This window comes from Rhamphochromis sp. 'chilingali' (genome assembly GCF_963969265.1).
Source record: "Rhamphochromis sp. 'chilingali' genome assembly, chromosome: 3".
NCBI lineage: Eukaryota > Metazoa > Chordata > Actinopteri > Cichliformes > Cichlidae > Rhamphochromis > Rhamphochromis sp. 'chilingali'.
The window spans coordinates 62,796-88,886 of record NC_137931.1 but is presented as its reverse complement, the minus strand read 5'-3'; the positions used below and the strand labels follow the sequence as shown (position 1 = coordinate 88,886).

Genomic DNA, 26,091 nt, shown 5'->3' with positions numbered 1-26,091 from the left:
TGGTTCCCTCTTCCTACCACTTTCCGCTGGACGATGCTGCCCCTCACTGGGATGTGGGGAGGGGCAGCATCCCAGGAGGGATCAACGGCACGTGGCTGGATGTTCTGGTGTGGTTGTTGAGCCGCTCCCTTGCTGGTATGGGATGGCTTGGACCTCTTCCTTGTTAGGGGGCTCTGGCTCAGGTGCTGGCCAATTCTTGGGCGCCTGGAGCCCTGGGACCCTGTTCTCGGCTCGTGCCACTATCCTTTTATTATATTTTCCCTTATTTCTTCCCTCCTTCCCCCTTTTATTTCTCCTCTTGCCTGTCCTGCCTTAGACGTTGTCATACTATAAAGGGAGTGCAGAATTATTAGGCAAATGAGTATTTTGTCCACATCATCCTCTTCATGCATGTTGTCTTACTCCAAGCTGTATAGGCTCGAAAGCCTACTACCAATTAAGCATATTAGGTGATGTGCATCTCTGTAATGAGACGGGGTGTGGTCTAATGACATCAACACCCTATATCAGGTGTGCATAATTATTAGGCAACGTCCTTTCCTTTGGCAAAATGGGTCAAAAGAAGGACTTGACAGGCTCAGAAAAGTCAAAAATAGTGAGATATCTTGCAGAGGGATGCAGCAGTCTCAAAATTGCAAAGCTTCTGAAGCGTGATCATCGAACAATCAAGCGTTTCATTCAAAATAGTCAACAGGGTCGCAAGAAGCGTGTGGAAAAACCAAGGCGCAAAATAACTGCCCATGAACTGAGAAAAGTCAAGCGTGCAGCTGCCAAGATGCCACTTGCCACCAGTTTGGCCATATTTCAGAGCTGCAACATCACTGGAGTGCCCAAAAGCACAAGGTGTGCAATACTCAGAGACATGGCCAAGGTAAGAAAGGCTGAAAGACGACCACCACTGAACAAGACACACAAGCTGAAACGTCAAGACTGGGCCAAGAAATATCTCAAGACTGGTTTTTCTAAGGTTTTATGGACTGATGAAATGAGAGTGAGTCTTGATGGGCCAGATGGATGGGCCCGTGGCTGGATTGGTAAAGGGCAGAGAGCTCCAGTCTGACTCAGACGCCAGCAAGGTGGAGGTGGAGTACTGGTTTGGGCTGGTATCATCAAAGATGAGCTTGTGGGGCCTTTTCGGGTTGAGGATGGAGTCAAGCTCAACTCCCAGTCCTACTGCCAGTTTCTGGAAGACACCTTCTTCAAGCAGTGGTACAGGAAGAAGTCTGCATCCTTCAAGAAAAACATGATTTTCATGCAGGACAATGCTCCATCACACGCGTCCAAGTACTCCACAGTGTGGCTGGCAAGAAAGGGTATAAAAGAAGAAAAACTAATGACATGGCCTCCTTGTTCACCTGATCTGAACCCCATTGAGAACCTGTGGTCCATCATCAAATGTGAGCTTTACAAGGAGGGAAAACAGTACACCTCTCTGAACAGTGTCTGGGAGGCTGTGGTTGCTGCTGCACGCAATGTTGATGGTGAACAGATCAAAACACTGACAGAATCCATGGATGGCAGGCTTTTGAGTGTCCTTGCAAAGAAAGGTGGCTATATTGGTCGCTGATTTGTTTTTGTTTTGTTTTTGAATGTCAGAAATGTATATTTGTGAATTTGGAGATGTTATATTGGTTTCACTGGTAAAAATAAATAATTGAAATGGGTATATATTTGTTTTTTGTTAAGTTGCCTAATAATTATGCACAGTAATAGTCACCTGCACACACAGATATCCCCCTAAAATAGCTAAAACTAAAAACAAACTAAAAACTACTTCCAAAAACATTCAGCTTTGATATTAATGAGTTTTTTGGGTTCATTGAGAACATGGTTGTTGTTCAATAATAAAATTATTCCTCAAAAATACAACTTGCCTAATAATTATGCACTCCCTGTACCACACATAATGTAATAACTGAAATGACACAAAAAGAAACGAATAAATAAACTGATAAAAGATACACATGAACAAGAGGAGCCTATAGCGAATTTATAGAGCTGATCTTGAAAAGGAAAACTATACTCACTCGAGAGGATGATACAACCATGTTGTTCCCTCTATCTGCAGCTGAGCACTGGTTGGCTTTTCCCCACAGAAGAGCGTTCAGCATGTAACAACAGATTATTTAAACCATATACTAACCTTTACAGGCTACTGTATAGTGTCTGCAATGATAAATCACGCTTTCAAGTTTGTTTGTTTTTTAGAAAGAAAAGACTACTTCATCTGAAAACAAAATGCAGGTATACAATGGAAGCCCAAATGTCCCAGCTTTACACTGGAACTTGAAAGCAGCTTACATTTGCAGATCTGTGCGAAGCTGGCTACGTTAAATTTGTCTCAAATCCCCTCTAAGTTCCAGGTACTCGTCACTGTATATCCGCCAGTAAGGCACAGGAAACCGCTGCAGTATTCTCCTGGACGATAGGCGTCGCCACTCAGACAGTATCGCCACATAAGCGCCGATATAGGAAGAGAAGAAGTCAAAGCCGGAAGTCAAGGCTTTGCCTTGTGTTTTTCTGAAAAGGTCTTTCCACAAACCCTCAAGTTTTCAAACTATTACAACATCTCCTTGTGTATACGTCTCTGATTATTATTAAATTATTAATTTAAATCATACAATTCAAATGTAGTAAAACCCGACACGACGTCACATCCTGACGTACTATAATGTCCAAAGTTCCCGATGAGTAAAGGCTCCAACAGATACAATAATTGCATTTAACACTGTAGATTATTGTGTATTTATTTTTAACGTGCGTCACAAAAACAAACGTAAGCAAATGACGTCCGTTTAGCTCCTTTTCACAGCCATTATCACGCGGGGACTCTTTACGTCAGCACGCTGCGCGCCAAATTTTTACAGCGCAGAAAGCGCAAAACAAAAACAGCCGCGGGTCCTGCGCTTTCTAAAGGAAACAGCGCTAAAAGCGGATTGTTTGGGCCAAACTGCATCTCCACAGGATGTCGGAACACTTTGGATACTCACCCAGCTTCAAGCGACCAGCGGAAATTTTGCGAATGAGGTGCAAAAGAGCCCGAAGCGACACCGGTGCCGGGTCCACAGACCGCCCCGAACAAAGCGGCTCATCTCCGACGTGCGTGCGGACTTTCTCCCCGGAACCGCTCTCCGGCGCCCAGAACCATTCCGGGGTTGGAATAAAACGCAGGAACCCGTTCGCAAAAATAGAAAACACTTACAGTCCCAAGAAGAAACGTCTGACTTTCAGCGACGCCAGCTGTAACCCCGAAAACTCTGATAGCTCCGGGATCACAAACAATGAGAGAGATGAAGAATCATCGAAGAGAGAAGGCACGCTAGATCTGGCTCTCAGTTTCAGGCTCGATGAGGCACAAAAACAGGAGTACCGACAAGCTTCCAGCCAGGTTGGTCTCGGTCCTTTGCACCGCCCGTATCATCAGAAAGCTCCTGTGTTTATGTGGTAGAGATGTAAACATGAAGGGAGACACTATAGGACCCCCTCTTACCTTTCCTGTCTGTGTCCTGCTGCAGAAATCTGGATCTCTGTATGAGAGTGATGTGTTGTTGGAAGAAGAACCGGAGCATATTAAAAGCCCCCTGCTAAAGGTGGGAATTTTTTCTGTATTTTTTTAAATGCTGACTGACATATCTGTGAGAATTGTCACTTTTTCCCAGGTTTTCTGTTGTGCAGTGTATAACCGTGTATTCAAAGGATTCCCCTCTGTCCTTCTAGAGCCCCCAAGCCAGTGCTCCCACTGCAGCTCCTGTGTGCACCCAGTATCCAGCAGACTGGAGCCTGAAGACTCGTCTCCTCCTGACCTCTCTGGTCTCCCTTTCATGGGCAGAGCAGCTCAAGGCTCAGGAAGAAGCTCAGGGGCTCAGCCAGCACTGCAGGGCACAGTTCAGTTCCCTGCCACACAGTCCACAGGTAGGCTCATTGCATACATGTGGAAGATGGACAGGCACACAATAGTCACATATGTTGAGACACCAGTGACACCAGTTACAGCCCTCCAAATAAATATTTTTTTCAGCACTTGTTGAGCCCTCACCATCTCACGACTTTTCGATTTTAGACCTACTTCAGATGTTTAAACCTAAAATCTTGTTTTTTATTCAGCCAGATTATTTTTTCTGTAACCAAATTAAAAAATGATATCACAGAATAACAGAGATGATCAGTGTCACCGTTTCCATGTAAACCTGGATCAGTTTGATGATTCTGAGTCTCAGTCTAAAACAAAGATGTGTGTCTTAATAATTATTATTTATAATAATAATGAAAATTGCAGGTCCCTGCTGTCATTAGTAGGGATTTTGTATAAATGAGCTCTTTAGCCAGTAGGCGTGGATGATTTCAGGGCCTGGTGCTGCCCAACGCTTCATGCTTGAGACTCTTTCATGGATGTCTGCCGCTGTGATGCTTAATGGATCCCGTTCAGAGAGGCTGCTGTGGTCCGCTCTTAGATCCACTGAACACTGAGCATTGCTGTCACGGGTTGTGTCCTTCTGCTGTATACTCTTCCGATATTGCTCCATCTCCAGCACCTCACACCTCAGATGATTTGATTTTCATGGCTTCGATCTCTCTGGTGTACCTCTTCAAGCTGCTAGCCAAGGCTGTGAGTCTTTGATGATCAGGTATGACCAGCTTGCTGTACTTCTTAGACATCCCTTCCTTTATCACACCTTTCTGCAGCTCCGATACTTCCCTCTATGCTGCCTTGACCTTGGCCTCTAGTTTCCTTCTCCATGGAGGGTACTGCTCCTTGTGGGTGCTCATTTTGTTGCCAAAAATCTCACTGATCACTGCTGTTGTGGGGTAGATCAGTTGGTTGGTTACATTGATGACCACAGTGGGGATTGTCTGTAATGTTGCATTCACATCGCACGTGGGCTGCACGGCCTCGAGTCCTTTCTTTTTCTCAAAAATCGACAGTGCACCTTATGTATGAATTCTGGTTGTGCTTACTGACCGTGAACCGATTTTATGTGCTACACGGCGCTCAGCAATCTGTCAAAAATGTTGTAGTACGACTTTGGTAGCTACGAAGCTGCACCGCTTGATGGATTGTCGGAGCATTACGGAGTGATACGTACTGTGCTTCAACGCAATACTACCGGACTGTGTGCGTATAAGCACCACAAATGGCACCTGTTAAGAGACGTGGTTATGAAGCCAATTTCAAACTCCAGGCTGTCAGTCGCGCAGTAAACTTGGGAACAGAGCAGCTGTGAAATCTGTCTTTGTTATTTTTTTTTTTTAACATTTATTTATTGGTTTTAACCGGTTTTACATGGTGCACCGCGAGCATTAAAAATAAATAAATAAATACATAAATAAAAACAAAACCACAACAACAACAACAACAACAGAAACAACATAGTAATAGAAACAAAAACAAAGCAAACCATAACAAAAGGGAAGGACAGATATACAAATCAAGTTAGAGTTTCAGGCCGTTAAGTCCACAGCGTGCACGCTGCAGTTCTCCAGAAAGTTGTAGAATTTTGACCATAGAGCCCCAAACTTGTCCAGTTTATTTCTTAATGCATAAGTTATTTTCTCCATAGTTAGTATAGATGTCAGTCCATTAAGCCACTGAGATAGTCCACATATTTTTTGATTTTTCCAACTCAGGAATACAGCGCTTGGCTTCCACAAGTCCAGTCGTTAACAGAGCTCTGTTGTTTGCAGCAGGTACAAAATTATTCGGGTATATATTTAAAATACATATTTTAGGATGAAGTGGAATCACATCACCAATAATTTGACTCAACAGATTTATTACCTTTTCCCAAAAGATTTTCACATGTGGACAGTCCCATATACAGTGAAATAAAGTGCCTGTCCACTCCACACTTAATACAGGAGTCTGGGATGTTTGAGTTAAAATGATGCATTTTTGACGGAGTAAGATATTGTCTTGTTAACCATTTATATTGAAGTAGTCGAGATTGCACATTAATTGTCTGACTCTGGGCTAGGGATGGGTATTGATAAGATTTTAACGATTCCGATTCCATTTTCGATTCTGTTTAACGATTCGATTCCTTATCGATTCTCTTATCGATTCTTTTTTTTTAAAAAAGGAGAACACTAAAGTCGATTAGCTTAGAACTGTGTTTTATATCTTCTCTTTGAACAAGATAGAAATTTAGGAGTAACATGGCCTTACAAACCCAACAGTGAGATCTTAAGAGATCCACAGCCTACGGCTCTTCAATGGGGTGTCACAGGGTCCCCAGGAAAAAAAAATGTATATGTAAAATAATAAAATAAATATTCTCCTGTAGCAATAACAAAGTTTAACATAAATTATTCTGTAGCAATTACACAAGAATATCCAGTAATGTCCTGCCTACAATTAAACACATTCACTTACCAAAGTGAAATCGGGGGCATCTGCTGTGGCAAATGGGTGCAAGTCTTTGACCACAAACTTAGACACTGCTCGGTGACATTCGTCTATCCTGGCCTGAAAGGAGACGCTACCGGTAGACTGCAGTGAGAACTGCCAGCATCTGAGCCAGCCAGACTCTGTCTCTCTCATCATGGTTATCTAAATGCAACGCACAGTAATAGCAGGTTTTGTAATAAGGTAAATCGCGCTAACATAATGTGCAATGCTAATTGATTAGTTACCTGCAGTATTAACGGGAGAGGACGTGGAAACGCTACCGCTGCTGCTGGGTTGAGCTTCGCTAGTCCGGAGCGGATCAAAAACACGACATTCGTTGAACGCAATCGCGTGTTTTTTGAGCAAATGCTTTTGCATGTTCGTAGTGTTTCCTCCCTCTGATGAAATCTCTACTTTGCAAGTATTGCACGTTGCCCTGTTGTCATCCTTTCTCATAAAGTGTAACCAAACTTTTGAGCGTTTGTGCCGCTCAGGCGCCGTGTTTCCTACTGGGTAAAAGACGTTACTCAACGTGATGACGTCATTCGGGGCGACTGGAATCGATAAGGGAATCGTTTATAAAAGTGGCAAACGATTCCAAGGAATTGAAACAGTGGGAACCGGTTCTCAGCAAGAACCGGTTTTCGATACCCATCCCTACTCTGGGCCAAGGAGCATGATTTATACCACTCATCATCAGATATGTTCATTTGCAAATCATTCCTCCAAGCCTCTAAAATAGACTGTGTTGATTCTTTGGAATTGCCCATAAATAATTTGTACAATGCAGAAACTCGGCCTCTCCCATTTAGATGCTTTATAACTGTGCTCTCTAGAGAGGAGTAGGTGGGGATTTCTAAGCTGTTACCTTCTGTGGTTAAGATAAAATTTCTTAATTGAAGAAATTTAAAAAAATGTTTGACAGGAATAGAAAAAGTACTTCTAAGTTGTTCAAAAGACATAAGAGTATTATTCCTAAATATATCAGACACTTTTCTTATACCTTGATCAAACCAAAATTTAAAACCTGCATCCGCCCTACCAGGAAGAAAGTTGTTATTTTCAAATATCGGAGTAAACCTAGACAGCTGTATCATTTCTCCCAAGTAGTTATGTGTTTCTAACCAGATCATTATAGTGTTTTTTTTAAAAAGGGGTTCTTAGTTTGCTTATTTACTGTCTTCCTGTCGGCTGAGTAAAGATATAAGTTCGGGGGAATTTTGATTTCTGTGGATTCCATAGAAACCCACACTGAAGTCTGCTCATTAACAAAATAAAACATTGCCGCTCTGATTTGAGCAGCCCAGAAGTACCACTTTAAATTTGGAAGTTGTAAACCCCCTCTTTCATAAGGAAGGTATAGTAATGAGACTCTGAGTCTTGGTCTTCTGTTGTTACAAATAAAGTTTCGGAATAGTTTTTGCAAATCTAAGAAGAAAGAGTTTGGTGGAGAGAGAGATACTGATTGAAAAAGGTAAAGATATTTTGGCAAAATTGACATTTTTAGTATATTAATACAACCAATTAAAGATATAGGTAGTTTCATCCATCTGTTTAGAAGTGTAGTAACTGACGTCGTTAAGGAATTATAATTGGATGCCAGAATATTTTCAGTTGAGTGAGTTAATTTCACACCCAGATAAGTAAACCCATGTTCACTTGTACAGCTGCTGTTATTGTGTATATATATATATATATTTATAATTCTTCATACATTCTTATATATTTCTATACTGTATATTGTGTATTTTGTTGTACAGTTATTTTATTTTCAACTTTAACTTATATATTTTATCTTATTCTTTCCCAGTTAAATTTACCCTTTTTAACTTTCATATTTATTTCCTATCTTATTCATAGCCTTTTCTTTTTTTTTTCTTTAGGTCACGAGCAGTTGTCTAAACATTTCACTGCATATCGTACTGCGTATGACTGTGTACGTGACAAATAAAATTTGAATTTGAGATAGCAGAAAGGGAGTGTTGATTGGAGGATTTTGTCGTTCATTTTTATTCAAAAATAATATTTCGGATTTATCAAAATTTATTTTATAACCCGAAAATGTACTAAATGTATTAATGAGACTTAATATGGATGGTATTGATTTGTTTAAATTAGTGCAGAACAGGATCACATCATCTGCATATACAGGGCTCTAGAGTGCGACCAAATTTTTCAGTGGTGCGACTAAAAAAAAAATATTTGGTTGCACCTGTGCGACCAACTGTTCGGGTAGCAAAAAAAAAAAAAAAAAAAAATCTGCAACCTTCCCTGTGGTCAACAACAGACACACATTTTGCCCCTATCGTGGACTAAACCAATCAGAGATAGTAAGGGGCGGGACCTCTCTGATTGGCCGTGGTCCAGTTGAAAGTGCAGGTGGAAGTGGGAGGTGAGTAGCTTGAATAAAGCCATATCAATTCATTAAATCCTGAATCGACTTTTAAATATAACTGTGTTTTGCCAGAAACGCTAGATTCTCAGATTAAAGCTCACAAAACCATTTCAACAACAACCAAACAGCAAACGAGAGCAGGTACATGGACTCCACACAAAGACGTAAACACAGAGCCAATGCATCAGAATCAACTTTGTCTTTCTCGGCTTTCTCACCCGCTGTCGGAGCTTAGCGATCCTGATGCGTCCGGTCCGCCCTGTGATTACGTCTTTTTGCGCTGATTCTGAGCTGCAGGTTTTGTCTCTCCAACCAAAATTCACCGAGCCAGCAGCAAAAGACGACACTCACGTGTCAGAGCGTGGGTTCTGCACTTCCCTTGAGTGCAGGAAGTGCAGGGTACAGCAATGGCGCCTGTGTTTGGCTTTGCCGCTGCTGCTACAGCTCGTTGGAGACGACAGTGTAGTTTTTCACTGCCGTCACTTGTCGTTTGCAATATACTTTTTGCTCTTTTGTATTCTGACGTTTCTTCTGCTGCTTTAATTTATGATCGGGATACACTGTTAAACATCAAAGACTCAATGGAGATCTACTGTGACAGCTGGGACAGCTACAGAAAAACTTTTTCTCCTCCTCTGGAGTGTTCCGCACCTGACTGCGTGCTACTGTGCACAACCCGCGGCATTTCCACCCTCAAGAGACGAAAAAGGGGAACGAGGGCCGGCGTCCAGGTGAAACGGAGAAGGTACCGGAGGCTAGCTGCTTTGCTGTGGGGTGACTCTCGGTGTCTGCGACCAGTTCCTCTCCTGTCGTTTGCTGGGGATGTTACGCTGCCGCCTGGGACCCGAGCCCCATGGCTCGAAAGCAGTTTGCTCACTCTGTGTCCGTCATCCATTTCCCGTTTTGTTGGTGACAGCTACGTCTGCTCATCGATCAAGGTTTTTTCCAACTCTGGAGTCGCTGCCCTGTCCGGCAGGTCCACAGGTTTGCACAGGTGTTTAATTCAAGTACCGCTGCAGTCAGCTGTAGATTCCGCAGATAAACCGTCATCAATTCGGTTCGCCCTGCTTAACGTTCGCTCTATAACGAACAAATCATTTATTTTAAATGATCTTTTTATCAAAGAGTCTCTAGGTTTTATGTGTCTGACTGAGACGTGGCAGCAAAATAAGGATTATGTCCACCTGAATGAAATCTGCCCGTCTGGCTGTTCTGTCATTGGAACTCCGCGTCTTTTAGGACGTGGTGGAGGACTTGCTGCTGTTTACCAGGACAGACTCATATGCAAACTGGTGACTTCGGACTTCTTCTCTTCATTTGAGTCACAGATGATGAAGGTCGGTTCTCTGAAAACCTTTTATTGTATTTTAATCTATCGACCTCCTGGACCTGCTGGGGTCTTTCTAACTGAATTTAACGATCTTCTGACATCGATCATTAAACTGGAGAAGGTTGTAATATTGGGAGACTTAAACCTTCATATTGATGACGCTTCCTGTAACACTGCTGCCGAGCTCATCACTATCACTGAGTCTTTTAACTTTAAGCAGCATGTTTCTGGCCCCACACATACGAAGGGCCACACTCTTGATCTTGTTTTCTCCCTGGGTTTAAATATATATGATGTATGTGTGGAAGATGTCCATGTGAGTGACCATAGTTGTATATTCTTTAATTTGTCATTTTACGTGGATCCTTCACCTCCTAAATTGATGATCCAAAGGCGGATTATAAACCAAGATGCTGCTAGAAGGTTTTCTGCCATGTTTGTCCCTCGCATGGCTCAAAATGATATGGATTCACTTATTTTGTCTTTTAACAATCAATGTAAATCTATTTTAGATACGGTGGCACCTCTGAAACTAAATGTTGTCCATTCTTCAAATTTCTGCCCTTGGATAAATGAAAGTATTCGAAATTTTAGGAGATATTGTCGCAAATTAGAACGTTTATGGAAGGCTTCCAAGCTTGAGGTCCATAGGGTACATCTCAAGGAATCAATTTTCTCACTTAACAACATGATAAAAAATGCCAGAACGGAATATTTTGCTAATTTAATAGCTTCAAAAAAGAAAAATCCCAGAGTATTGTTTGATACAATTAAAAACATTGTCTCTCCTGATATTCCTCATGTACCAGTCTATACTAAATCTGACTGTAATGACTTTTTAAACTATTTTGTTAATAAGGTCGCTGCTATCAGGTCTAATATTTCTCCATCATCCTCTCAGTATCACATTGACACGTTGCTTACCTCTGATACTTGGTCCTCTTTTACTCCTGTTACCTTACAGGACATCAGTGCTCTGCTTGGTCGAATGAAACTGACTTCAAGCCACCTTGATGTACTTCCTCCATCATTTTTCATTAGTGTATTTGATTCTATTGGCCCCTGTATTCTGGAAATAATTAATACTTCTCTTTATACTGGCTCAGTTCCCAGCTATTTTAAACAAGCTATTGTTGAACCAATATTAAAGAAACCAAATTTGGACCCATCTCTTCCAAGCAGTTACAGGCCAATATCAAAACTTCCATTGGTGTCAAAGATTTTGGAAAAAATAGCTGCAGAACAACTTATAAACTTTTTGGAAAAGAACAATGTTCTGGACATTTTCCAGTCTGGTTTCCGCAAATTGCACTCCACTGAAACCGCTTTGCTTAAAGTGTCTAGTGACATTCTGATGGCAGCAGACTCTGGAGAGTACACTGTTCTGGTTATGTTGGATCTCAGCTCTGCTTTTGATACTGTTGATCACAGCATCATGATAAATAGGCTGAAGGACTTGTTTGGGATTACTGGCGTTGTTTTAAAATGGTTTATGTCGTATCTATCTGAGAGATCCTTTACTGTCTGTATAAATCATGTGCTGTCGGAAACATCAGTTCTGTCTTCTGGGGTACCTCAAGGATCTGTTTTAGGTCCTATTCTCTTTTTGCTGTATATCCTCCCTCTAGGCCACATTATCAGACGTTACAATAATATTTCTTATCATCTCTATGCTGATGACATTCAGTTGTACTGTTCTTTCAAAGCTTCTGAGTTGTATAAATTGTCTTGTTTAAATAATTGTCTGTCAGAAATCAAACAATGGTTAAATGACAATTTCCTTCAGTTAAATGCAGATAAAACAGAAACTTTGATTATTGCACCTGATCACATGCTCTCAGAAATTAGGCAGCATATCAGTTTTTTAGACCCTTCATTTCAGTCGAGTCTCAGAAACTTAGGTGTTATATTTGACAGTTCGATGTCTCTTGAGAAACACTCTAAACAACTTGTCCGGAACTGTTTTTATCATCTAAGAAACATTTCTAAACTCAGGCTACTGGTGTCAAAGGCAGAACTTGAGATGATTATTCATGCTTTTATCTCTTCTCGTTTGGATTATTGTAACGGTCTTTTTACGTGTCTTAACAAATCAGCTCTGGATCGCCTTCAGTCTGTTCAGAATGCAGCGGCAAGACTTTTAACTGGTACAAACAAGAGGTCACACATTACTCCAGTTTTGGCTTCTCTTCATTGGTTGCCTGTAAATTTTAGGGTTCATTTTAAAATTTTAGTTGTAACTTTTAGAGCTCTGCATGGTGAAGCTCCCCAGTATATCTCTGACCTGTTGAAACCTCATGCTTCATCCCGAGCACTTAGGTCTTCAGGTCAGAGGCTACTGGTGGTCCCACGTACTAGATTTAAAACACGTGGGGATCGGGCTTTTCAGGCACTGGCACCTAGGCTGTGGAACTCTCTGCCGTTGTCTTTACGCTTTCTAGACTCTACTGACTCCTTTAAAAAGCAGCTGAAGACATTTTTATACAAACGGGCTTTTAACTAATTTAATTAATTTTAACTTGTATGTCTGATCTTACTGTAAAGCACTTTGTGATTTTTATCTGTGAAATGTGCTATATAAATAAATTTTACTTACTTACTTACTAAAAGAAGCAGCAAACTGCGCTTCACATTTGATCAATGTCGTCATGAATTTTGCTGTTTTGCTTCCACGACTATTAAAATCACACTCCATGCACAGCTAGCTCTCTCTCTATCTCTCTCTGTACTTCAAGAACAGTTTCCCGTCTCCAATCTCTGTTTTCTGTATTATTCATTCGCTTATTACCCACCAGTCTACCGTTATTTACAGCGCTGTGGCTGCTGTCTTTTTTTTTTCTTTTTCTTTTTTTCACTTAAATGACCTCGGACAAGAAAGCCTGTTTTTTCTGTTGTTCAGTGCTGAAGAAATTTATATTTTATATGCAGAACATTGTAGAATATTTTTAAGGTTATCTGCTATAAAAAGCCAGACCAGGAAAATCTCCTTCATGTTTTTCTGTGTTTTATTCTCAGTTACTTTCACACAAAGGCATCTGCTGTGATGTTCACAATTCTGATGAAGTCAGTACTGATAAATGATCAGAATTATAATATTTCTGACTGTCTGAGGCTAAGTTGAATCGAATCGGGACTTTGAAAACCGGAATCGAATGGATTATAGAAGTCAGTGATGATACCCAGCCCTAGTGAGCAGCCTAGGCACGACAGAAGTGGATGTAGCTGTAATAGGAAAAGAACTATTGCTAACTTTTCTGTTAAGGCCTGATCCTTCTGAAATTCATAGCCAGTGCTCTGACACGGTGTCATCAATCTTTGAATGCTGAAAAAGCACAGTGTATCCAGAAAAACACATTATATTATATCAATTATTATAAAATTTGTGTGCGCCTAACTTTTTAAAGTTAGGCGTACCGGTACGCCCATGGCAAAAAGTTAGTCTAGAGCCCTGATATAGGGCAATACGGTGGTCAACATTGCCTACTTTAATTCCTGATATGTTTTTATGATTCTGAATTGCCATCGCAAGAGGCTCAATTGCCAAGGTGAACAAGAGAGGTGACAAGGGGCACCCTTGTCTAGTTCCACGATATAATCTGAATGATGCGGAAAAAAGACCATTAATTAAAATCTCTGCTTGAGGGTTGGAGTATATCAATTGAATCCATTTAAAAAATCTGTTTCCAATACCAAACTTTTTCAAAACTTCAAATAAGAACGGCCATTCGATCCTGTCGAAGTGTTTTTCCGCATCCATTGAGATTAACGCATTGTCTCTTTTTTCTCATAAATGATATTCATGACCCTCCGTATATTGTGAAACCCCTGCCTCCCCTGGATAAAGCCGTTCTGGTCTGAATGAATCATCTTAGGCAAGAGTGTCTCTAGCCTTATAGCTAATAGTTTGCAAAGTATCTTGTAATCATAATTCAACAGTGAGATTGGTCTATAAGAACTACAATGTGTTGCATATCCAATAAAGGCTGGATTAATTTATCTTTAAATATTTTAAATATTTCTATTGGTATTGTGTCAGGTGCAGGAGTTTTGCCCCCTTTCATGTTCCTTATAACATTAGTAATTTCTTCTACTGTTATATTAAGCTCTAGTTCATCCATATCGTTTTCTGGTAGTCTAGGAAAATGCAGTTGATCCAAAAAGATTTTTTGTTTTGATGAAAATGACTTTAAATGCTCAGTTTTGTATAGCTGTTTATAAAAAGTACAAAAAGAGTCATATGTTTAGGATCAGCTGTGATCTGTCCTTCATCTGTAGTTATAGAGTTTATTGTTCTTTCAGCCTGAGTTTGTTTAATACGCCAAGCCAGTATTTTACTTGCTTTTTCACCCTGTTCATACTGTGACTGTTTCAGTCTTAGTAAACTTTTAGTAGCTTTATTTAATGACAAAATATTAAATTTAGCTCTGAGTTTATTTAACTCTAGAATTTGAGCATTAGATTTGGATATAAATATCTCTTCCTCAATATCTTTTATCTTTTTCTCCAAATGAACCAGTTCCATCCCGGATGCTTTAAAAAGCTTGTAAAACTGATCATTTGCCCTCTCAGGAAAGCTTTAAAGGCCTCCCATTTTATAGTCGCCGTAGTTTGAGTAGTGTTATAAGCAAAATAATAATCTATTTGCTTTCCAATATATTCTAAAAATTCTGGATCCTTTAACCAGAAAGATTGCAGTCGCCATCTAGTGGTAAATAATGGTAAGTTAGGTAAATTTAGTTGAAAGGAAACGGTGGAGTGATCTGATATAACAATACTATCATACCAGGATTTAGTTACCATGGGTACCAAAGATGCAGAAAGTAAGAAATAGTCAATTCTGGAAAAAAAACAAAAAGCAAACAAACAAAAGAAAACAGAGCCGCTCTCTAATAATAAAACTAATAAAATAGAAAAGTTAACTAAGAGTGGATGGTCAGATATTATAAAATAATAACAGTAAATTGCCACCACAACGAAAAAGAATTAAATCAGGCCATGACACTTCTATACTCAAAGTATATTTGTTATTCACTAACTATATGGCCTGGAATGAAATTATCCTTAAATCCAACATTACAATCATGACAACAGAAGCTTTACCGGTAAGTGAACATTTGCCTTTCAGGTCGTAACGTTCTCTTGTCCATTTGGCTTGAGCTGTTGTACATATGAACTTGCCTCAGATGGATTAACAAAAATATGTCGGTCCCCTTGAAAGGTTATCAACAACTGGACTTTCTGGACTTTGGTTTTGCACAACACTGGTCACTATATTCTTCATTTCCGGTTAATACTTGTACAGCTGCTGTTATTGTGTATATATTTATTTATATTTAGATTTCTTCATACATTCTTATATAGTTCTATATTGTGTATTGTGTATTTTGTTGTACAGTTATTTTATTTTCAACTTTAATTTATATATTTATCTTTATCTTATTCTTCCCAGTTAAATTTACCCTTCATTCTAATTTGTGTTGTACAGTTATTTCATTTTTAACCTTAATTTATATTTTATTCCTTCCTAGTTAAATTTACCCTTTTAAATTTTTCATATTTATTTCCTATCTTATTCATAGCCTTTTCCTTTTTTGTTCTCTTTAGGTCACGAGCAGTTGTCCAAGCATTTCACTACATATCGTACTGTGTATGACTGTGTACGTGACAAATAAAATTTGAATTTGAATTTGAATTTGAAATTGAATCCTTGCTGGGTAGATGAAGCCAAAACGGAGGTCCGGGATGCGAAGTGTTAACAGCTGGGTTTTTTTTTACCGGGTCAAACAACCTTCGTTGTTTACAGAGCTCCACTGAGAAATCTGGAAAAAACATGACTCTCTTGCCCTCATAAAGTACGCTGCCCTTTTGCCTGGCGATTCTTAGAACCCGAACCTTATCAGCAGAGTTTAAAAACTTCATTAACACCTCGCGGGGCCGTGTTGGATTTACTGTTGACTTTGAAACATCCCAGGGTCTCCCGATTCTGTGGGCTCGCTCAATCACTATGGGTACTGGGAAAGATTGAATCCCAAGCACCTCTGGGACCCACTTAGTTAGGAATTCACACATATCTGTGCCCTCTTCTCCTTCACGGAGACCCACCAAGCGAATATTATTTCTTCGGCTGTCATTCTCCAGCTCTTCTACCTTGCGTGTTAGTATCTCCAACTTCGTTTCCAAAGTATTCGTAGCTTTAACAGCAGCAATGTCGTCCTCGTTTGTTCCAATTCTGTCCTCTGCCAGCGCGACACGGTTTGCCAGAAGTTGTATATCACATCTTGCGGCATTGATTTCGGCAAGCACAATATCAAATCTTTTCCCAAAGTCTACTTGCATTAACTGAAGTACGGATGTCGGGACAACTTCGCTAGCATTAGCATCCGTAGTTAGCTCATCTTCCGTGATCTCGCTAGCTTGTTGTTCCGGATCTTGAACCAGGTTAGGCTTTTGCTGTTTTGAGTGTTGCTTTGTAGTTTTGGGAGGCATCGTATATATTTTTTTTTGAATTTGGCACTTCCAGTAAAGCTAGAATTTGATGTAAATTCGATTAAATTAGTAGTGAACTTCTTGAAAGTTAGGAGCGGCTCTGCCACGCGACTGCTCAGCAGCGAACCATAGCGGAAGTCTATGGTCTTTGTTATTATGCTCAGCGTCTGTTAGTTCACGTTTTGACTGCACAATTGTGAGCTTTTTGTTATGCACAAAAACAACATTGTTTTCTTTTATTTATGGAGCATTATTATTTAATAAATGCTCATAATTTATTTCTGAGTAATTTTTTCATGTACATCTGTGCTGTATGATAATGAAAGTGCCTGTGTGACATCTGGGACACAGCTTTGACTAAGAACTCTCTTTTTGTTCTTACTTTATGGCTTTAAAAAAATATCGAGATATATATCGTCATCCAGCTAAAGAATATCGAGAAATGAATTTTGGGTCATATCGCCCAGCCCTACTTCACATAGTCTTCGTAATCATTGAGGGTCCAGATTTTCCTCTCAGGTCAGCGGCTCTTTCAAATCTCTAGTTGCAATAGCAGTTGCTTCTTCTGCATGTTGGAACACTGAGCTACTAGTTATTTCACCATTAGGTTTTAATACTTGTGCTTATCACACAAAATGCATGTGTGTATTTGTTATTAGTCAATACCAGATGACAATTAATCTGCACCAGTTTAAGAGCACCAGAGTGAACAAATTATCTCCAGAAGTATAGAACTAAATACACATGTGTAACATACTGTATCGTTAAATAATCTCGTCTGTAGGTCTGCCACAAACCATTATTTTGATAGTCGACTAGTCACCGATTATTTTTGCGATTAGTCGACCAATCAGATCATCATCCATTGGACGTAAAACGTACAGCTTATTGCACCAGCAGCATCTGCTCTTATATAACTATCATTAGCTTACAGCTTTAAGTGTTTACGTATGTGCTAACTAAAAGTAAAGACAAGATGAATTAAATTTTAATGAAATCTGCAGGTTGTTTCAGTGGAGTTTAATAAACTCAGCCGTCTGCTCCTTACTATCTAAAATATAACAGGACACCGGAGTAAATTCTCCAGCATCTCACACTTCTGATAATCAGCTGTCTGCTTGACGTTTATTCAGCTGTGTAAAAACTTTAATCTCAGCCAAACCGATTTACTCAGGAACAAATAAAATACTGAAAAAAAGCCAAACAATAACATTTGTAAGTTATCTGAATGACTTATATATCCTGTTTAACCTGAGTAGCAAAAGACAGCGGTGGGTTTGAAAACGATTTGCCGGGAGTCCGGTGTTCTCACGGCTCTAGTGAGCCTAGCCCCCGGTTAGCTATCGAGCTAGTGGGTAACAGACGTCTCCGAAAACGTCGGAGCGCTTTTGAAAATATGTGGTGTCTTGATAAACTGAGCAGATATTTGAGGTTTCCACAGCTACATTCTCGCCTGAAAATATGTTGAACGTTTATTTTGTGACCCAGAAAGAATAATAAGAGTAATATTAAAACTAACTAGCTGCCACCATTGTTGGAAACTGCGCTGGGCTGCGCTATGAATTGTGGGACACAGCTTCTTCTTCTTCAGGGTTTAACGGCAGCTGGCATCCTTGTACATGCAGTGCTGCCATCTTCTGTTTCAGTCCGTTATTACACTCTTAAATTCTACTACTTATTCCTGCGTCTTTTGGGATCTTACAAAGCTTCAAACGACGCGTCGACTATCAAATTTGTCGTCGACGATTTTAATACTCGTGACTAGTGACTAATCGTGGCAGCCCCACTCGTCTGTTACTGTTACTTTACTGGAGCAACTGTAACCCACATAATTTCCTTAGGTATTAATAAAGTATGCTGATATGGATACCCGACAGCTCTTAGTTTATCTTGGGTTCTTCAGTAGCTTGTTCCTCAGCCCGACCTGTCTCTGTGCCTGCTATAGGATCCCAGGTCCTGCTCAGAGCTACGTTGTGCCTTCCAGCAAAGCCTGGTCTACTGGCAGCATCCCTCCATACCCTGGCTGTCTCTGTTCCCTAGGATCAACACTGAAAGGAGCTTCTTTGGCAAGAGCGCCCCCTGGGCTCATGATGCAACAATACAGCAGAGTCTCATGACAGAATGGTGAGGCTGACAGGGTGACAAGGTTTTACTGCAATGATTCATTTTTCTCTCTGTCCTGATTTTAAATGAATCAAGATGCGATTGAATCACAGACTTTCAGCTTTAACTCGACGGATTTTAATAAAAATATTGTTTGTTTAGGAATTGCAGCCATTTTTATGTATAACTGACTGATAGGTGGTTTCACTGATATGTCCTATTGATAAATGAATCATTAAAAAAAAAACTGAACTTGATTCTAAGATTTGAGATCTTTACACTGGAGGTCCGAAGAGATGTAGATGAAAGAGGTCATTGTTAGGCTGAGTAGCCCCAATAAATCTGTCAGAGAGAGAAGGAAGTTATGACCTCCTTAGACTGTGTTTTAGTATCAGGGACCTTTTTTTCCACCGAGTTATCAGCTCTGTCACAGTTAGCTAACACAAACCCAGTCTGTTAGCAGCAGCCAGCTAACCATCGGACCCAGTGACATCACGCTCTGTACTAGCGCTAAACATGTTTAAACACTTCTTTCCTGAATCCAGCTTCACAGGTGGGGTTAAATCTCACACAGCAGGGTTGCACATTAAATGAACCTTTGTACAGTGAAGTGTTTCATGGCCAAGTAAGAGCAGCCACACAATGAAGTAGCATTTTTAGGTGGAGCTCCATGGTGATGCTCTGCAAAAAGACTTCTGACATTGTTGTATCTCCTGGACCAGGTGACGTGTGCGTGTGTTCAGCTGTGAGTTTGAATGTAACTTTACTGTAGCTGTGACAAACAGGTCAGGTGTAGTTATAAAGTGAAACGGGTGTTTTAACGCCAGCCTGTATCCAGTAAAGGTTTTAGTGGAGCTTCCAGGAACAGGTGCTGCCTTGTTGAGGTCTTTTATGTAATTCAAAATACTCTATGCAGCCAGAGTCAAATGAATGCTGTGTGTACTGTGAAACTGCTGAACACTGGCTGCTGTGTTCTGTATACTGTACATGTATTCAGTGGCATTATTCCCACACTCCTTCCTTTGTCCATGTTTGTTGCTCAGGTCCGTCAGTCTGTCATCTCTCTACAGTCTGTTAAAGGCCAGACTGTGTCCGTACTTCTACCTCTGTTCCTATCAGGTAGGTGTTAATATGCAATCTGAACTGTGCTCAGCAACACCGTCCTTCAGCTCATCTGTTTCATTGTCAGTTCACAGTGTTGTTCCGGGCAGCAGGTCTTGGAGGATCCAGCAGCATCACTGCTTTCATTTCCCCCACAACGAGGGGCCTCAGAGAGGCAATGAAGGCTGAAGGTGAGAGCTGAACTGTAGCTTTGGTCTCAAAATTAATTTCCATTTGATACATTTACAGCCGTAAAAGGCTTATAAGGTATTGTTGTCAGCCGGCCGGGCAGGCAGCGTGGACAACCAACATTTTCTTTCCACTCGTCTGAAATGTGACATGTAGTGGCAGTAAAATAGTCCACAAACCTGACCGCTGTATGAAAAAGCTTTGCCTGTAGTTTATTCTTTAAGACATGACTCAAATAAAAAAGTACAAGAAAAATTAGCTGTAGGAGTCAAACAATGTCAGACCTCTAGCCTGAGGTTAGGACTGAACAGAGGACATGACAGCTTCATCATTCGCTGCTCCTCACTGATCAGTTTACCCATATAGGTATAGAGTTCACCCTCCCTCTGCTGGAGGAACAGAGGAGGTGCAGGGAGGCACAGAAGCAGACCATTCACCAAGAGGAGGAGCAGGAGGAACAAGAGGTCACGTAAGTGCTGCTCTTTCATTGTCTGTGCTCAGTAGGGCTGGGAGCTGTCGGGGTTCTGATTCTGATCACTGTTTTGAAAATATGTGTAAAATATCAGTTTGGACTCACTCAGCAGTTTCCACACAGCTTCATATCATTCTAGAATAGCTGACTTCTCATACAGCTAATAATAAATAATAATACTTCCTTTTTTTAAAATGAAAAATCATTGGGTAGTTCACATCTGGCGGAGCTGCCAGATGGGAAAGATTTTTAAAAAGACGATTGAAGAGACAAACACGATGTCTGAGCGGCCATGAGCCAATTTAATAGTAGATGCGTCATTTGATGCTTTGTAGGATCCCGAAAAACGCAGGAATAAGTAGCAGGACTTAAGAGTGTAATAACGCCTGAAACAGAAGATGGCAGCAATGCATGTAAAAGGGTGCCAGCTGCTGTTAAACCCCGAAGAAGAAGCGGAAGAAGCAGCAGCTGATATGGAAGAGTGGAACTCGAATCTGCATTCATGAGCAGACCTGGAGGCTCCCACCATGTGGAGGCCTTGGAAGGATACAACATCTGATTCTATAAATGATTTTATTAAAACAGCTCAAGAGCCCTGAGTGGAGTCAAACTCAGAATACAGCAGCAAAACTCGAAGCAAGACATTTGATCCCAGACACCAGCCCTGCTGCCACAATAAAAGTGTACAGGCTGGTAGTGTACAGCAGGGCAAACAAGGCAGTGAAGGATTTAAGGAGACCAAGGGGATCTGCTTCACAGGACACCTCGAGGCGGAAACTGAGAAGCGCCCAAGTCAGGACTAGAGATGGCACGATACCACTTTTTTATGTCCGATACCGATATCATAAAATTGGATATTGGCCAATACCGATATGAATCCGATATAGTGTTTTTTAATCAATGAAACTTTTTTTTTTAATGTATTGCTGCATTTTGTATAAGTTCATACTAAAGTTTAAATAAACAAACAAACACTAAAGCTATTCTGTTATACCTGTATGTAAAAAACACACTGCACCCAAAATATTTCATAGTTCAGCAACACTGATCAATCTAATAAACTTAAACCTGCTCCATCCTCCCTATTCTGGTATTTTAAATAGTACTTAGCAGAAATATTAAACAACTTAACTAATAGGGCTGCAAACTCCCAGCAAAAAAAGAAAATAGTGAACCCCCCCCACCCCCACCCTCCACCTCATGATGCTTAATCGACGTAATCAACTTTAATTTGATGCAGTGTGAAAAAAAAAATGCACAGAAATAAATTATTTTTCAAGAATAATTAAATAGATTCAACATCTTTCTTCAACAGAACTGCACAGATGGAAAAAGTAGTATAGCTTACTAGGGTATATTAGACTTAACAGTTACTATATACAGTAATGGACTTCTATACATTTTACATCAGATTAAAACTTTGGGTGTAAGAGTCAGATAATTATTTATTAAAAACTAGACATTTTAAATGAGAATAAGAAAGAAAAGTATGTCTCTGTGCCCCCTTTTCCCTGTTCATGCCCTATCGGCCCCCCTGGCTAAACTTTGCTAGATCCGCCCCTGCACAGTTACCAGCCGTCAGCTGCGTAGAAAAAGATCCTGGTGTAGAAAGTAATATTAAAGACACGTTTAAGCTTATCAAGCTGCTGTTGTTCAGCCGCTGGTTTCCTCTTTCTGGTGCAAAGTGGGCGATAAACAAACAGGAGAGACGGACTCGCGACAGAAAAGCCGATCAGCTGATCATTGATCAGTTTCATGATTGAAGTAGCAGCAGGAGAGAGAGAGAGAGAGAGGCAGTCGCTAACGCTGGAATGCTTTACAAACATTCAGAGATGAACTTACACACTTGCTTTACTTCTCTCTGGGATAACTTCCTCGGAGATGAAATGCCGGTTTGGTAGCAAGGCTACAAATGCTCAACCAGACCGCCGACAGGTCTGGCGCACCACAGCCACTCTATCACGTGATGCATACTGCTCCCACGTGCTACGGTTATGAGCCGAGTTAGGAGTTGTCGCAAGTTCTGTGAGCTGCTTTTTTGATATTTAATGGATCGGATTACATTTTTTATTTCTTTTTGATATCCGATCCAGTAAGTTAGGTCTGATACGTAATATCGGATCGGTCCATCTCTAGTGAGGACATATGAGAGCTAACAGAGCAACCCTGCAAAGCTTCCAATGGCTGTGCTAAATTACAACTTTGCAACTGAAGGCAACAGTTTGAAAGAACTGCATGGCAATAATGAAGAATTTGGGTAAGAGAATGTGTAGGTAGAGAAGTCGACACCAAGCATGTGGAGTAATGCCATCGCTGGCATGTTTAATAACTGATCGTGGTTCACATTTCACTTTTATGGAACCACATTTTCTTGGTTCCTGCGTGGACAGAACTCCGGTTCTCAGCGGAGTCGCCTTCTCACAGAATTATTCACTGAAGCTGGTTCGTGTGGACGTTCATACAAGCGCAGTACCACACTATGGATTCAAATACTGGATGGAGCAGCCAAGTACTGGCAACACTTAGTACTACAGATGTTTCTTCTAACATTCATAGTTTCCTGGCCTTTGCACTGGATGCTTGGACCGCTGACAGCAAGGCGAGTGCACCAGGGAGTGTCTGGCCTTACTATATCATTGAACCCAACTTTCAATGACTTGGTGGGTTATGACTGTTTGTATGTGCATGATGACCAGGTACCCCTATGCCTAACATAAGCATAATTCAGACTATCCACTGAATAATGAAACATTTGGTGAAAGATCGAATCTAAATGGACAAAATGCACAGAACACACTTTAGAAGTTGTTGTTTTTTTTCCTGTTGCATTAAGGGGGCTCTGCTGGGTTAGCTACATTATCCCTCGCACACCAAAATAGCTAACGCTAAAATGAAGTTCTTCCAGTTCTGTTTTCTCTCTGTCATTCTTTCTGTTTGAAAATATCCATCAGTGTGCTTCATAGTTCTGCTACAGCTCACGTTTGGTCATCACGTAACTCAACTGTTAGAACAAAAACCAACCAAATGCAAAATCAAGTACGTAGTATGATTACCCTTCATGTAAATGGTTTGCACAACCCAATCAAGAGGAATAAAGAAAGGATTTAATTAGATTGCAGCAGAGGCTTCGGTAGTCCGAATACACAGTGGAGATTAGGATATTCATGCGTCAGATACAACTGATCTAATACTTTTAAGAGACTCAGATGCCTGGATTATTCTTGTTAATTAGGTTAAATTAAATGTTAATTAAACGGGGAATGACTGGAATAACTTTTTGGGCAATAAAAAGAAACCTGCACCCTACAGACTTAACACAAGCACTCTACAAAAGATAAGAAAAGTAAAAAGTTTAGTTATTTTTATGATAAAGACCCAAGGACCATAAAACTGTTAGCAAGGAGAAGCAGGGAGCACCACATATGAAAGTCTACTTTAACGATGGTAAGTTAAGCCATAAAGGCCTGTAGAAGGAACTAGATATAACCAGTCGTCATGCTTTAAATATACCATAAGGAAAAATGAGGCACTATTAACCTGGAAATTGTACAAGTGTAATCAGTCAGACATCATAAGAACCTTTTGTTGTGGTGTTTTTGTGCCATCGTGTGTAAATGTGGTCTCAATGTATAGGTGCTCCAAGCTGAGCGATACAGTTGATGGAGGAGACCATGATGGAGACTACAGAGATGAAGACAGCACTTTGTCTTGGCTGAAAGAGATGGGAGTCCAGGACAAAATCAAGAAGCCAGACCTCCACACCCTACAGCTGTATCCTCATTAGCACTGTCACGTTAGTCTGTTTTACATGTACTCTGTGTGTTTTTCTGTGACAACTCCTTGACCTCTTCTCTAGTCATAAGGAGGGCCACGTCATGTCTGTGGACCATAAGCCTGAGTCTGTGATATGTGTGAAAGGACTTCACACTTTCACTCTCATCAACTTCTTCATCAATTGGAAGGGTGTGGTTGCTTCATCCGGCTCCCAGGCAGGGTTACCGCCCACACTGTTGGCTCCCAGTGCTTTTAGAGGAGCTACAATGCACACTCTGAAGGTGTTTGGAGCACACACACGAAGCTCTGTCTGTAACCATCTCACGTATCATTTATACTTCTGAGTTGAATTTGACACTGTGTGTGATTTATGCTTTGATAGAGCCGTTGTGTGAACGTGAGAAGTCAAGTTGGTTCTTCCTACCAGAACATCAGCAGTCTGGAGATCACAGGTACGCAGCTGGACAAGCAGACTTTTGTCTCGTATCAGTTCTCAGCTCCCACTGTGTGTGTTAGTGTTCAGTATACTTGTACTTGCCACACTGCAGGACCTGTCCTCCCCTCGTCTCTCCATGCTATCCTAACGTTACTTCGGCCTGCGCAGAAAGGAAACTTCTCAGCTGCGCTTTACACACATACTCCTACCGCGGTTATGAACGTACACAGCACCAAGCAGCAGGTAACACACAGAAAACATGAAGCTGCTTTTTGTTTGATTCATGAATGTCATGCATGTATGAGCTGTAGCCTGAATGTGATCAAATCAACTTTAATGTCAACTTTACTTCTTAGCAAGCAACCTGCAGATGATGCCTAAACCATAACCAGGGTTATCTGCATGTAACGTGTGAAGCCTCTGTCTTCTTCACACAGTCGGGCCAGCCACTTAATTCACGATAATTTACTAAATGTACCCACTGAGGCGCTCAGGTTTCTGGCACGTGCATTGGTAATTTAAATAATGCAGATGTTGAACGAGCTAGTTTGCATGGCTGGTTTTGCTGTTTGTCTGTTAACCTGTGTCAACGTGCTGTCCACAGCACTTAGTGCCAGCTAGCAACCTCAGATTTATTCTAAAATAGGAGTTGGAGAGAAAGTGTGAATTAGTGTAGGGGTATTTATTCTGTGAACACTTTGCAGGTTGGCGAGGCCTCGGTAGAACTGTCCTCTTGTGGTCTCCATCCTGCTTCCATCCAGCAGCTGCAGCAGCCTTCCACCCTGGGAAAGACAGCCCTGACACACATCACCATGAACAACTACAGCTACACATGGAAGAACTAAGAACGTGCTGAGAGTTTACACAACACAAAGAAGTTTGCATTAATTTGAGTTAACAGCTGCAATCCTGAAACTCAGATTCCACTGTGACGCTGTGTGCATACTGGAAGAGATTCACAGCTACACGCTGACCAGAAAGTGAAGGGTGTTCCACGACTACAGCGGGCAAAATAACCACTGGTGATGTGAAGTAGACGGGATTCAGAATAAAAGTTTATTCATTTTCAGGCGTCAGGTGAAAGCCTGAAGTGCTACCTGTGGGAATGAAGAATATTGTTGATTTACAGGGTAGTGGTATCTGGGCAACTGGGGCCTGGAGCGTCAGCAAGCGACCAACCACCAGCTTCAAAGCAATGTGTGATGAGCGAATCACTTCCGGCATGTACACAGCTTAAGTGTCTGTTTATGTTGAGGTTTCTTTTAAGCAAACTTTATTGCACTGCACCGGATGTGATTATTTATTAAACTCTATATTGCTCAATTACTTTTAATCTTTCTTCTCATACAAGATTTATCAACGATAAATGCTGGAATGTTTTCAGGTACTGGAATGCTGATGAAATAAATTGTTAAAGTTA

General features: G+C 40.8%; 1 protein-coding gene across 1 annotated transcript; it reads left to right on the top strand.

The window, feature by feature from the left end:
* Positions 1 to 2,825: 2,825 nt before the first annotated feature.
* On the top strand, positions 2,826 to 26,091 carry donson (DNA replication fork stabilization factor DONSON). The gene is made up of 12 exons (XM_080877189.1): positions 2,826 to 3,388; positions 3,516 to 3,590; positions 3,718 to 3,912; positions 18,542 to 18,720; positions 19,743 to 19,818; positions 19,889 to 19,991; positions 20,356 to 20,458; positions 24,095 to 24,232; positions 24,318 to 24,516; positions 24,618 to 24,687; positions 24,784 to 24,914; positions 25,376 to 26,091. Exons 1-12 carry the CDS (start codon positions 2,966 to 2,968, stop codon positions 25,514 to 25,516), a joined length of 1,833 nt encoding a protein of 610 aa, XP_080733315.1. The 5' UTR covers positions 2,826 to 2,965; the 3' UTR covers positions 25,517 to 26,091.